Raw genomic sequence first — 12,182 nt, 5'->3', positions numbered from 1 at the left:
ACATAATTGTGGGGTGATCTTTAGGTGGACACCAGAGTAGGAAGTCGAGTGTGTGCGTTGGTACCGCTTGTCTCTCTATGTGCACCCAATTAGGCTTATCTATGCGTGTATAAATGATATAATTGTGCGAGCCTGGCTGCTTGATAATACCATAGGAGGTTGGGGGCACCCAGTCCTCCCTGTTTCTTGGGTCTGTATAGGACTTTCTTGGAAAGGCGATGACCAGCAGCGCCCCAAATGAATTTCCTCAGTTTGCTTTGGAATTTTTTCAGGTGTTCTTTTCTGATTGGGATTGGTAGAAATCGAAAGAGATAAAGCAGTTTGGGGAGAAGTGTCAGTTTAGTTGCGTTCAGTCTCCATAACCAAGAGAGGTTGTGAAGTGCCCAGTTTTTAAGGTCTTCGTTAGGTCTGTCATACATGGGGGGGGAAGTTAGCCTCGTATAGTAGTTCTACCCTCGGGGGGACTTCAACACCCAAGTATCTAATGCTGGAGCTGCTCCACTCAAATTGAAAGGAGCTTTTTAGATTATATAAAAGATGCTTTAAACTGACCCACCTATAAAAGCACCGCTCAGCTCCCAGGATATGTGCACTTCAGGTCTCTATGTAATATAAGATGTCACACATATATGAAAATACAACGTTAATTGTAAAATCACAATCTAAAAGCAGCCGCTAGAAAAGCAATATAATGTAAAAGACAATACTAAAAACGCTCCAAACTAAAAGAGTCCTTTATAATATTGTAGCAGCGCTCTTGTCAGATATAAAAAAAATGACAAGCTTCCATATAATGTTCATATGAGTCAATGATGCAAAGGAGGTGAGTTATAACTTGTGCTGTGATTGTTCATGACCAAAAAACACCATCCACCAGACACTCCACCATGTGAGGGAATCTCCCCCTTTGGGGGTACACTCACCACAAATACGGATGTAATGCGCCTTTAGTTTAAAACTGATTTTCCACTGCTTCAACCAAACTTCCACCGAACTCTAATCACACCGTGCAAGGCTCCAGTATAATCATTTGAAAAAAATGAATTGTCCACATAGTGTGATACTGTATATAAGTTTTAATATAACCCATAAACCCCCTTACAAGTTAAACATACTAAAATCAAGTTAATCTGAAGCAGTAATAAAGTTTTGTGCAAACGTGTTCACCCGGTCACCAGTAATGGAAGAGAAGACACGTCTGTGTACACCAGCGATCTACTTCGTGGATACTCAGTGACCCGTGGAATGCACATATCACGTCTGGTAAATCGCGGAGATCACGATCCTGACGCGTTTCAGCACTTCCTGACTCAGATTGTCTGCCACTACCGTGGGTACAATCACGTTCAAGATTTGGGATTTTGAGAGATTAACCGTCAGGCCCGAGGCCCTGGAGAATTGGTCCAGCAGTTTACATATATTTGGGAGGGAGGTGATTGGCGATGTTACGAAGAGCAAAAGGTCATCGCGCATTTGTGCGTCTGCGGGCCACATGACACCCCCCTTATATCCGTGTTAGTGAAAATGGCAATTGCTAGGGTTTCATATATATAAGGGGTAATGGGGGCAACCCTGTCTGGTCCCTCTGGCTATTTTTATAGTGTCAGAGTAATAACCCTGCAGTCTTATTCGTGCTACTGGGTTGGAATATAATGCTGATATTAGCCCCATAAAATTCTGCCCGAAAACCCATCGCTAGATATTAAACAAGTATGGCCAAGAGACCGAGTCGAATGCCTTTTGGAGGTCGAGAGAAAGGAGCAACCCTTCCTGGGGTGTTCCCTGGGTCCAGTCCGACTGTAGAATGGAAATGATATCTATTGCTCTGTGAATTTGGTCTGGGCCCTGTCTGCCTGGGATAAATACCACTTGATCCTTGTGGATGTATAGACTTATAAAGGAGGCCATGCGATCCGCAAGGATTTTTGTTAAAATTTTCATATCATTGTTTTTTAGAGATATGGGCCTATAGTTTCCCACCTCTTCTTGGCACTTGTGGGGTTTTATTGATTACAGATATTTAGGCCGAATTGAGTTGGCTATCTAGGGGGTCCCCGTTTGTTTTAGCATTGAAAAAGCGTGTGAGGGGCGGAGCTAGTGTCTGTGCAAATGATTTATAATATGGGATGGAAAATCCATCTTGGCCAGGGGCGGAGCCTCTTTTTAGATGTTTGATGACATCTAGCACTTCGTCTTCTGTGAACGGGGATTCTAAAATGTCGCAGTGTCTAGATTCTAACCTCGGGATTGGTATTGAGTCCAATAAGGATGTCATATAGAGGACTTGTCATCTTTATTTCCTGCGCTGTATAACTTCTCATAGAAACGGTGAAAGATTTCCATGATGCGTTGTGGATTGGTCGTGTGGTGATTACCCGTGATGCGGATTTTAGGAAGGACTTTTTGTCTTGGTTGGGGTGTCAATTTGGCTGCTAACATCAAGCCGATTGAGTCCCTCTGGAGGTAGAATTTAGCTCTGCTCCATCGGATGTGTTTTTTAGCATTAGATGTGAGAGCGAGATTTAGGGATAGGTGTGTCGCATCTAGTGTGGCTATGGAGACTTGTTTGGGGTCTCACTTGTGAAGTTTTCGCAGGCAATTGAATTCCGTTTCTAGTCTTTCTATGTCAATCATGTGTTCCTTTTTCACCTGGGAGGACAGTTGGATCAGTTTGTCACGGATGGCAGCCTTATGAGCTGCCCAAAGGGTTTCAGCTGATACCTCTGCTGACGAGTTGAACTGAAAAAATGCTTTAATGGCTTTTTCAATTTCTGTGGCTCTGGCTGGGTCGCTAAGTAGGGATTCGTTTAGTCACCATTGCAAGAGGTTAGGTAGGTTGGAACTTCTTTTTAGTGAGAGGAGAACCATGGAATGGTCAGACCAAGCCGTGTCTCTTATGGTTGACTTGACCATATCCGGGGTGATGGCCATAGATATAAAGATATGATCAATCCTACCATATGATTGATGTGGGTGGGAATAGTGTGTGTAGTCCCGTTTGTTCGGGTTTTAGTTCCCTCCACGCATCTGTTAGACCATGCTGGTGAATCAATTTGGCAATTTTTAGGCTTCGCTTGGGTGGGCGAATGAGCTGAGAGCCTGGGGGTCTGGTTTTATCTAGGCCCTGATCGAGGGCTGTGTTTGAGTCCCCCCCATATATGACAGTCCCGCACACCATAGGAGAAAGTTTTTGCAGCATAGCCTGGAAGAACTTCGCTTGGCCCTGATTGGGTGCATAATAGGAGACGAACGCGTATAGTTGATTGTCTATTGAACCTTTTAAGAGAATGAACCTGCCCTCTGGGTCCCTGTGTTCCAATTGTGGTGTGAACTTACAGTTCTTGGATATTAGGATCGCCACTCCTTTGGTTTTGTCCTCAGCGTTGGCTAAGAAAACCACCGGGAATCTGTCGTGGAGGAATGAAGGATTATACCGCCTTGGAAAATGGGTCTCCTGGAGTAGTACTATGTCGATTTTTTGGGAATGCATATACTGTAAGATTTTGCGTCGCTTGATTGGAGAATTTATCCCCTGCGTGTTGTGCGAAGCAACCCGCAGAGGAGGAGAGGGTATAGTGTGATCAGCCATTGAGCATGGGTATAAGGCCCTCTGTCGTTGCCATGTCACCTACCTCAGAGACTTTCGTGAAGCTCATCAGGTATCTGTATCTTCCAGTGAGGATTGCTTTCCCTGGTCTGAGCAGTGGGAGCAGGTGGATCCTGGAGCCTGGCAAGATGGGAAGAGAAGATGAAATTAATAGATGAAAGGAAAAGGAAAAGAGACGGGAGAGGAGAGGAAGAGCCTTCTAGAGGTTCAGGGGGACAGAAGTAGTACACTAACTTGCTGTCCATATAGTATACAGTGGAATCAGCCTCTACTTGAGAGGTTGAAGTCCTATCAAATGGCCTTGGGAAAACCAAAACCATTGGATAAGTGGGGCACAACATCGTGTCACCCCGGTCAAGGCACACCTAAACCAATAACTGTAAAAACTTTAAGAGAAAAACTACTCAAATAATGCGTAAGGCAAACGTTGGACCCTAGTGATTGTAATTGGGGGGGTCCGGAGGGGGAGGGGATGCCATTGTTACATAGCATGTGAGGGAGGGGGGTGGGAGGGAGCTGGGAAATACAAAGTAGAAGACCCGGAGACAATAGTATGGAAGTTCTTGTGACCTCTTGAAGTTAAGTTCTACCACTATGAATTTGGGCCTTTGTTTATGAAATTCCGGATGGGATCAGGTTTGGGATATGTGGATTCTTAGGTTCGATAATGCATCTATGAGTTCCTGAGAAAAATGCCAAAAAAGGACAAAAAACCGTCAAGAACAGTTTAAACGAATGAGCTTGTGATTATAGAAAAAACTTTAATTAGGGTTTAGGGGGCGTTTCAGAACGGCACAGTGTGCATCACTGCTTCGAGCAAAGCCTGATCAGGCCAGAAAAAAAGAGATGTGTGTGAAGACAGTCCTCTTGTAGTTTCAGGGGGGTCTTCCTTCCTTGGAGGAAATTGGACTTGTTCCATATCGGTGAGATAGGGCTAGAGGGCGTTGTTGTTTCGTGGCTCCTGAGTGGGGATTCAGTGGGGTCTGTGGCAGACCCAAGTTGATCAATTTCAGTCCCAAGAGCAATTTTTCACCCTCTTGTAGTTTCAGGGGGGTCTTCCTTCCTTGGAGGAAATTGGACTTGTTCCATATCGGTGAGATAGGGCTAGAGGGCGTTTGTTGTTTCGTGGCTCCCGAGTGGGGATTCGGTGGGGTCTGCGGCGGACCCAAGTTGATCAATTTCAGTCCCAAGAGCAATTTTTCACCCTCTTGTAGTTTCAGGGGGGTCTTCCTTCCTTGGAGGAAATTGGACTTGTTCCATATCGGTGAGATAGGGCTAGAGGGCGTTTGTTGTTTCGTGGCTCCCGAGTGGGGATTCGATGGGGTCTGTGGCGGACCCAAGTTGATCAATTTCAGTCCCAAGAGCAATTTTTCACCCTGGACACACAATGGAGGTAGTCCTCCATTGTGTGTCCAATGCGTGACTCCGTGGAGGCAGGGGAGGGTACTCACTGTTTGCTCCGTAGGCACCTGTGGGGAGCCGTGAGTTGGATTTTCAGGGGAATCCTCCTTCATTTCAGCACAGGAATGTGCTGCGGAGTGTGCTGCAGCCGCCATCTTGGAATCGAGCGGCTCTGTAAACGGGCTAAGTTGCGGCCTCAGGTCCCCTTTGGCTGAGCCCCTGGGCATGTAGATGTTCCTGGGAGGTTCCCCCAGCTGGTGATGCGGTCCGGTAGTGTCACACTGGCCATAGTCGGGTGCTGTGTGTGCTGTTAGGCCGGGGGGAAGCGGAGCTCCAGGCTCAATCGGCCATCTTGGAGTCCTCCACGCATGTGCCTTTGTCACATACCTGGTTATTGAGCCGATATGCAGAGGGAGGCCTCCCTTACGATCCTGACTCACGGCCCCTGGTAGAGTTGACAGGAGGCACAGGAGTACAGGACAGCACGAGTGCCTGGCAGGATTAACAGCTATTAGGCAAGGCTGATGCTCCGGATGCAGCTGAGACACTGGAATAGCAGGTGGGATGCAGCAGGCTGGAAGCTGAAGCTGGAGGGCAGGTACTTCACAGGATGCAGGTGGATGGTCCTAGGGATGAGACACAGGAAGGTCAGGCAGGCCGGGTCATGCACAGGAGAGCAGTACTGGAACAGATACAGAAGGGCCAGCTGTCGGCCTTATCGGTGTTTTTTCAATGACCACTTGCTTCACACTCTCTGGTTCGTAACCTTATCCAGGGGGTAACGCGGATTAATCCCCCAGTTAAGTCACCCCTGAACCCTTGGGACTTAAATTTAGTCCTGTCGGCTTTACAAAAACATCCTTTTTGAACCGATTCAAGATATTCCCTTGATCTCTTGACGAGGGAAATAGTTTTCTTGGTTGCCATATCTTCTACAAGGAGAGTATCAGAGTTGGCTGTTCTTTCCTGTAAAGAGCCATATTTGATTATTCATAAGGATAAGGTTATATTGCGGCCTCATCCTAATTTTCTACCGAAGGTAGTGTCAGGTTTTCATTTAAACCCAGATATTGTTCTGCCTTAATTTTTTCCAGAACCTCATTCTGTGGAAGAAATGTCACTATATTCTTTTGATGTGGTGAGAGCGGTCAAGGTCTATTTAAAAGCGATTGCTCAGATTCGTAAAACAGATGTTTTGTTTGTGTTGCCAGACGGTCCTAAAAGAGGACAGGCGGCATCGAAATCTACCATTTCTAAATGGATTTGTCAAGTGATTGTTCAAGCTTATGGTTTAAATAGAAAAAGTCCTCCTTTTCATATTAAAGGGCACTCCACCAGGGCTGTTAGGCCCCTTTCACACTGGGGCGGTGGGGGCGTCGGCGGTACAACAGCGCTATTTTTAGCGCTGCTGTACCGTCGTTCTTGCAGCGGTATTCGGCCGCTAGCGGTTCGGTTTTAACCCCCGCTGGCGGCCGAAAAAGGGTTAAATCCGCTCGTACAGCGCGGCTATAGCCGCGGTATTACCGCGGTATAGCCGCGCTGTCCCATTGATTTCAATGGGCAGGAGCGGTGAAGGAGCGGTGAATACACCGCTCCTTCACCACTCCAAAAAAGCGGTTTGCAGGACTTTTTTCACCGCCCTGCCTGCGCACCGCTTCAGTGTGAAAGCCCTCGGGCTTTCACACTGAACAAACAGCGGAGGCTGTTTAGGGGCGGTTTTCAGGCGGTATTTTTAGCGCAATACCGCCTGAAAACCGCTCCAGTGTGAAAGGGGCCTAAGTGCTTTTTGGGCAGTGCATCACCAAGTCTCCATGGCTCAGATCTGCAAGGCCGCAACTTGGTCTTCAATCCATACATTTACCAGATTCTATCAAGTAGATGTAAAAGGTCATGAGGATATCGCCTTTGGGAGCAGTGTACTGCAGGCTGCAGTATAAGTCCTCTAGTCTCTTGGTGCCCTACTTTTGTTGTGTCTCCCTCCCTTTAGTTGGCATTGCTATGGAACATCCCACATAGTAACTACTATGGCTCTGTGTCCCCTGATGTATGAAAAGAAAACAGGATTTTTAAAACAGCGTACCTGTAAAATCCTTTTCTTTGAAGTACATCAGGGGACACAGAGGTCCCTCCCTTCTTGGTATACACATGTATTGCTTTGCTACAAAACTGAGGTACTCCCAGTAGTGGGAGGGGTTATATAGGGAGTGCACTTTTTTGTCTTAGGGCATGCCAGTGTCCATCACCTGAAGGTGGCCTATAACCCACATAGTAACTACTATGGCTCTGTGCCCCCTGATGTACTTCAAAGAAAAGCATTTTACAGGTAAGCTGTTTTAAATATCCTATTTTTGTATCAATCTCCTGACTTGTGCCTGTCCACAATTTTATCCCGGAGATCCTGTGACCGTGCCTTGTCACTCATAGTTGTTTGTGTCAGTTGCACTACCGGGGACTGAAAATGCTCCAGGAAAGCCGTTTTCATGCTGAGCTAATAAACAGTTGAAAGTCAAATGGCTTTGTGTGCCATTAAGAAGGTGATTAGCTGCACCTGATTGAGCTTACAAGTCATTTTTAGGAGAGGGGATGGGATGATCCTTTTTCCAACTCAGTGATTCTGTTTTTTGATTTTTTTTTTCTGACATGTGGGTGTTATATCTTTTACTTGGGTGTTATAAGTTGCACTGAGTAAATACAGCTTGATACAACAAAAACACTCTACATTTTAGATTGTGATTTTAAAGGGGGGGCAGGTGATTCTTTTCTATACTCACTGTATGTCACTGAGCACTTTAATAAAAGTAAGCGTACGCCAGTTGTATTTTACAGCCTTTTTTTCATTTTTTTTTATTTTTCTTATTGTATATATTTGATGCCACAGTATTGTTTTGTTGGGTAAGAATTTGAAAGCGTGGTCAGGATCCCTGAGGATAATACCCTTAGGGATATGTTTTAATGTCAGGATCACCAGTTAAAAATAAAAGGAAAAAAAGCCTTTGATTGACCCTTGATCATTGCAGATTGAGTGAATAGACATTCGGCATGACTTTCACTCAATAAATTGCATGAATATTCACTTTGATAATGTGGAAAGCACTTTACTTATTTCATCTGCACATGATTGAGCATTTAAAGTGAGCAGGGATTTGCTTTTTACATTATTGGATAATTGAAGTGAATATTTACTAGAGGTGCACCGAATGGAAATTTTGGTACTGAAAATTCAGGATGCACTTGGCCGAAACCAAAAATGACGACAGTTTTAAAAAATATATATATTTTTATATAATTGTATTGTATTTGACTTTTTAATTTAATATCATGAATTTAAATTAATATGAATTTATTGTCGCCCATTATTGGCACCTTTAGCACAAGAAAAGCTCAAGAAAAATGCATCCGTTTAAATTCTATGTACCGTATGTCTTCTCACTGGTCCATTGCGCTTCCATTGTGGTATTAAAAATCTTGCCAAAAACACACCTCTCCATTGAAATACAATGAAAACGTAGCAAGAACACACCTGTGTTACATTTTTAATGCAGTTTTTGAATCACATGACCTATGAAAAACACACCATAAGCACAGCAAAATCGTGGTAAAATTGTATGCATGTTCGGTGCCATTATCGGCACCATTTTCTCTACTAGAAAAATGCAGAAAACACAATTTTCGGTTACCAAAATTTAGGTAGTTATCTAATATTCACACAATTTGTAGGTGAAGATTCTAAACTACTTTTAGTAAATCATCCACAATAATTCACTTAAAATCTACCCTAATCAGTCAATGAGTGAGTTTACTGCAGCTGGACAAAGCCCGATGTTTACAGTTCACATTGCTTTAGCATCTTTGTATGAAGGTAACTGGAAACGTTTTTTTTTCGGTGGAATGAGAATTCGATCAGAAGTGCTCATCGAGTCTAGTCATTACTATAAGTAGACCGCATACTAAAGCCACCATGGTGAAACTTTGAATTTATTCTAAAAATCAGTAAAAGTACATCTCTATAAATCTGCTATAGGCAATGAGGAAGTGGTTAAAATGCGAAAGATCTCAAAACTCAATATATGACTTAGTCTCTTGATAATATTAGGATTCTGTGTAAACATTTATTATTTATTTTTCATACAGGTAAACTAATAGTTCAACTGGTAATTCAACACTTACTGTGGGGGAAAAAAAATCACAGATAAACAAATCTTTATTAGCACAAGATGAGTAAAGTTGGAAAGAAGCCGAATCAGTGCTCTGAATGCGAGAGGAGTTTTACTTATAAGTCACAACTCGATGTTCATCTGAGGATTCACACCGGAGAAAGGCCATATAAATGTTCCAAATGTGACATGCGCTTCTCACAAACTTCTAGTCTTTCCAAGCACCAGAAGACTCACACCGGAGAGAAGCCATTTAGATGTTCAGAATGTGACAAGTGCTTCTCACAAAGTACTAGTCTTACCAAACACCTGAAGCTTCACACTGGAGAGAAACCATTTAAATGTTCAGAATGTGACAAATGCTTCTCTCAGAGGTTTAATCTTATTGAACACCAGTATACTCACACCGGAGAAAAGCCGTTTAACTGTCCCGAATGCGGCAAGGGTTTCTCGCACAGTTCACATCTTACGAAGCACCAAAGGATTCACACAGGAGAGAAGCCATTTAAGTGTTTAGAATGTGACAAATGCTTTTCACATAAGTTTAATCTTGCTGAACACCAGAAGACTCACACAGGAGAGAAGCCATTTAAATGTTTAGAATGTGGCAAGTGCTTCTCACACAGTTCTCATCTTACGAAACACCAGAGGGTTCACACAGGAGAGAAGCCATTTATATGTTCAGAATGTGGCAGATGCTTCTCTCATAAGCATATTCTTGTTACACACCAGAAAACTCATGCCAGGTGAAGAATGTGACAAGTATTTTTTTTTTTTTGTTATAGAAGTTAAAAAATGAAGCAACCAGAAGTTGGGGAGAAGCTGTATTCATCTGTGTGATGAGAATTTTAGATGTAAATAAACTCTGATTATAATTTAAAAGCTTCATGCAGAAAAGAAGCCATATCAAAAATCTAAAAAGTAACAAGTATTTTTAAAAAAAACAGCCCCACCCGCACTCACCAGAAAGGATATCTATAACAGACCAGCACTGGGCCACATGGGACTTGTTCTAGGGACTCGCAGTCTCAAGGATGCACCTGGCTTTTTATTGTTGTAGGTAATAGCATTTCATTCTTATAAACCTAAAACAATGTGTAAAAGAGTTGTTGCTTTTCTTTTCTTCTTCTTTTTTTTAGAGGATGGGTAAATTACAAATATATTAAAGTGATAATTTAAATTGTGTTGATGTACCCAAATGTGTGCAAAATAAACTGTAAATATAAAAATCACTCTCGCTTTGGTTTACGTCATATGATTTTAATGTTGGTATAAAAGTCCTTATAATATAATTCTTATCCACTTACTTTAACTTGGACACTTCCTTTTTTTTTCTATTCTAGCTTTCCTATGTACCATAAATGTACTTATTTTGCAGAATAGATCAAGCTTTCTATTTCACTTAGACTAGGCCTTACTTCAGCCTCGGTATCCTGTTGAAAACTCCTCCATTAGCCATCTTGAACTTGGTATTCCGACCGAGAGAATCAGTAGAAGGAAATAGTGTACAAGTTTACCTCATTAATACACACGTTCCTCCTTCCTCCTCCCTCCTCCCTCCCTCCCCCTTCTTGTTATTTTTATTTAAAAAAATGTAAACCTTTACAACCCCTTTAGGCTTATGATCTACTAAAACCCCCAGATCCTTCTCCACTCTGGATTCCCCTAGTTGTACTCCCCCTAGTATGTATGACACATGCATATTCTTAGCCCCCAAGTGCATAACTTTACATTTAACAACAATAAACCTCATTTCCACATATTTGCCCAATTAAATATTGCACTGAGGTCGGCTTGTAAGTTGGAGACATCCTGTAAGGATGTTATTCCACCGCATAGCTTGGTGTCATCTGCAAAAACTGAAATGGTACTTTTAATCCCAGACCCTATATCATTTATAAAGATATTAAAAAGTAAGGGTCCCAACACTGAATCTTGGGGTACACCACTGATAACCTTAGACCATTCAGAGTAAGAATCCCTTTGCCATTCTAGCAAGTCATATAATTCATGTATGAGATTTTGCACTGAGAAATTTTTTTTTTTCCTTCAAGCGTCTTCTTTGACCTTCAGTCTAATATTTAAGCCAGTCTTCCACCACTGTAGGCTGCGAAGAGGATAGATTAGAGATGGTGAAACAAGTTTGTTAGCATGTTGGTTTTAAAATTTTAGTTCTTTGTGAGCAAAACCTTACCAAAAAAGGTAATTGCAGCTTCCACCTGGCTGTTTTCAAAGTAAACCAGAAATGTCAGTTTTTGCAATTTGTAAAGGATCTTTTCTGCTGCCTTTTCTGGGCACCTCCTGCTCCACCAGGGAGGCTGGTACTGAAACCGGCATTTCTGTCAGCTGATCATAGAGATAAGGAAGGAACAGAAGTTCCCCTATCATCTCTATGGTCTAACCAGAAGTGATGAGGAGTTTGTCACTTCCGGTTTAGGTTTGTTTACAAGTCTTTACCGGCTTGTAACTAGGTTTGATTAGATGCTTTTGAAGACAGAGGAGAGAGATCTAGATGAAAACTACAGAGATCTTGACACCAGGTCAGAAATTTAGGTTTAGGTTTGTTTACAAGTCTTTACCGGCTTGTAACTAGGTTTGATTAGATGCTTTTGAAGACAGAGGAGAGAGATCTAGATGAAAACTACAGAGATCTTGACACCAGGTCAGAAATCGAGAGAATATCTCCCTAACAGGGCCTAAGAGAGCATAACCCTTTCTTCTTTATCAAAAAATGAAAAAAGGTTTTGTCTATAGATGCATTTTGGAAATAAATGTAAAATATAAATTGCAAATGGAAAACACAATTTATGTACAAGATTGCTAAAAAAAAAAAAATGAAATAAAATAAGAAAATACATTTTGTCAAAGTAAAAAAAACATATTAACAAGTAACTGGATAGCACCATCATACAATGTATAAATACTTGGAATGGTGTAGTAAAGAGAGCTTAGCAGCTCCTTGCTCTCCTTATCAGTGTGTGATTCTAGTAACGTACTGAGCTCTGCCTCACCTTAAATAG

At 42.5% G+C, this 12,182-nt stretch overlaps 1 protein-coding gene across 3 annotated transcripts in view; it reads left to right on the top strand.

The window, feature by feature from the left end:
- The window catches only part of LOC141133402 (uncharacterized), a 218,714-nt gene that overhangs the window by 129,373 nt on the left and 77,159 nt on the right, over positions 1-12,182 (top strand). Inside the window, exon 3 of one of the 3 annotated variants that reach the window (XM_073622777.1) lies at positions 9,316-9,882. The exons of the other annotated variants lie outside the window; for them this stretch is intronic. Coding sequence (XP_073478878.1) covers positions 9,316-9,882 — 567 coding nt within the window. The remainder of the gene's footprint in view (positions 1-9,315; positions 9,883-12,182) is intronic. 3 annotated transcript variants of the gene reach the window in all.

This window comes from Aquarana catesbeiana, linkage group LG03 (genome assembly GCF_042186555.1).
Source record: "Aquarana catesbeiana isolate 2022-GZ linkage group LG03, ASM4218655v1, whole genome shotgun sequence".
Lineage (NCBI taxonomy): Eukaryota > Metazoa > Chordata > Amphibia > Anura > Ranidae > Aquarana > Aquarana catesbeiana.
This window is presented reverse-complemented; position numbering and strand designations above follow the sequence as displayed.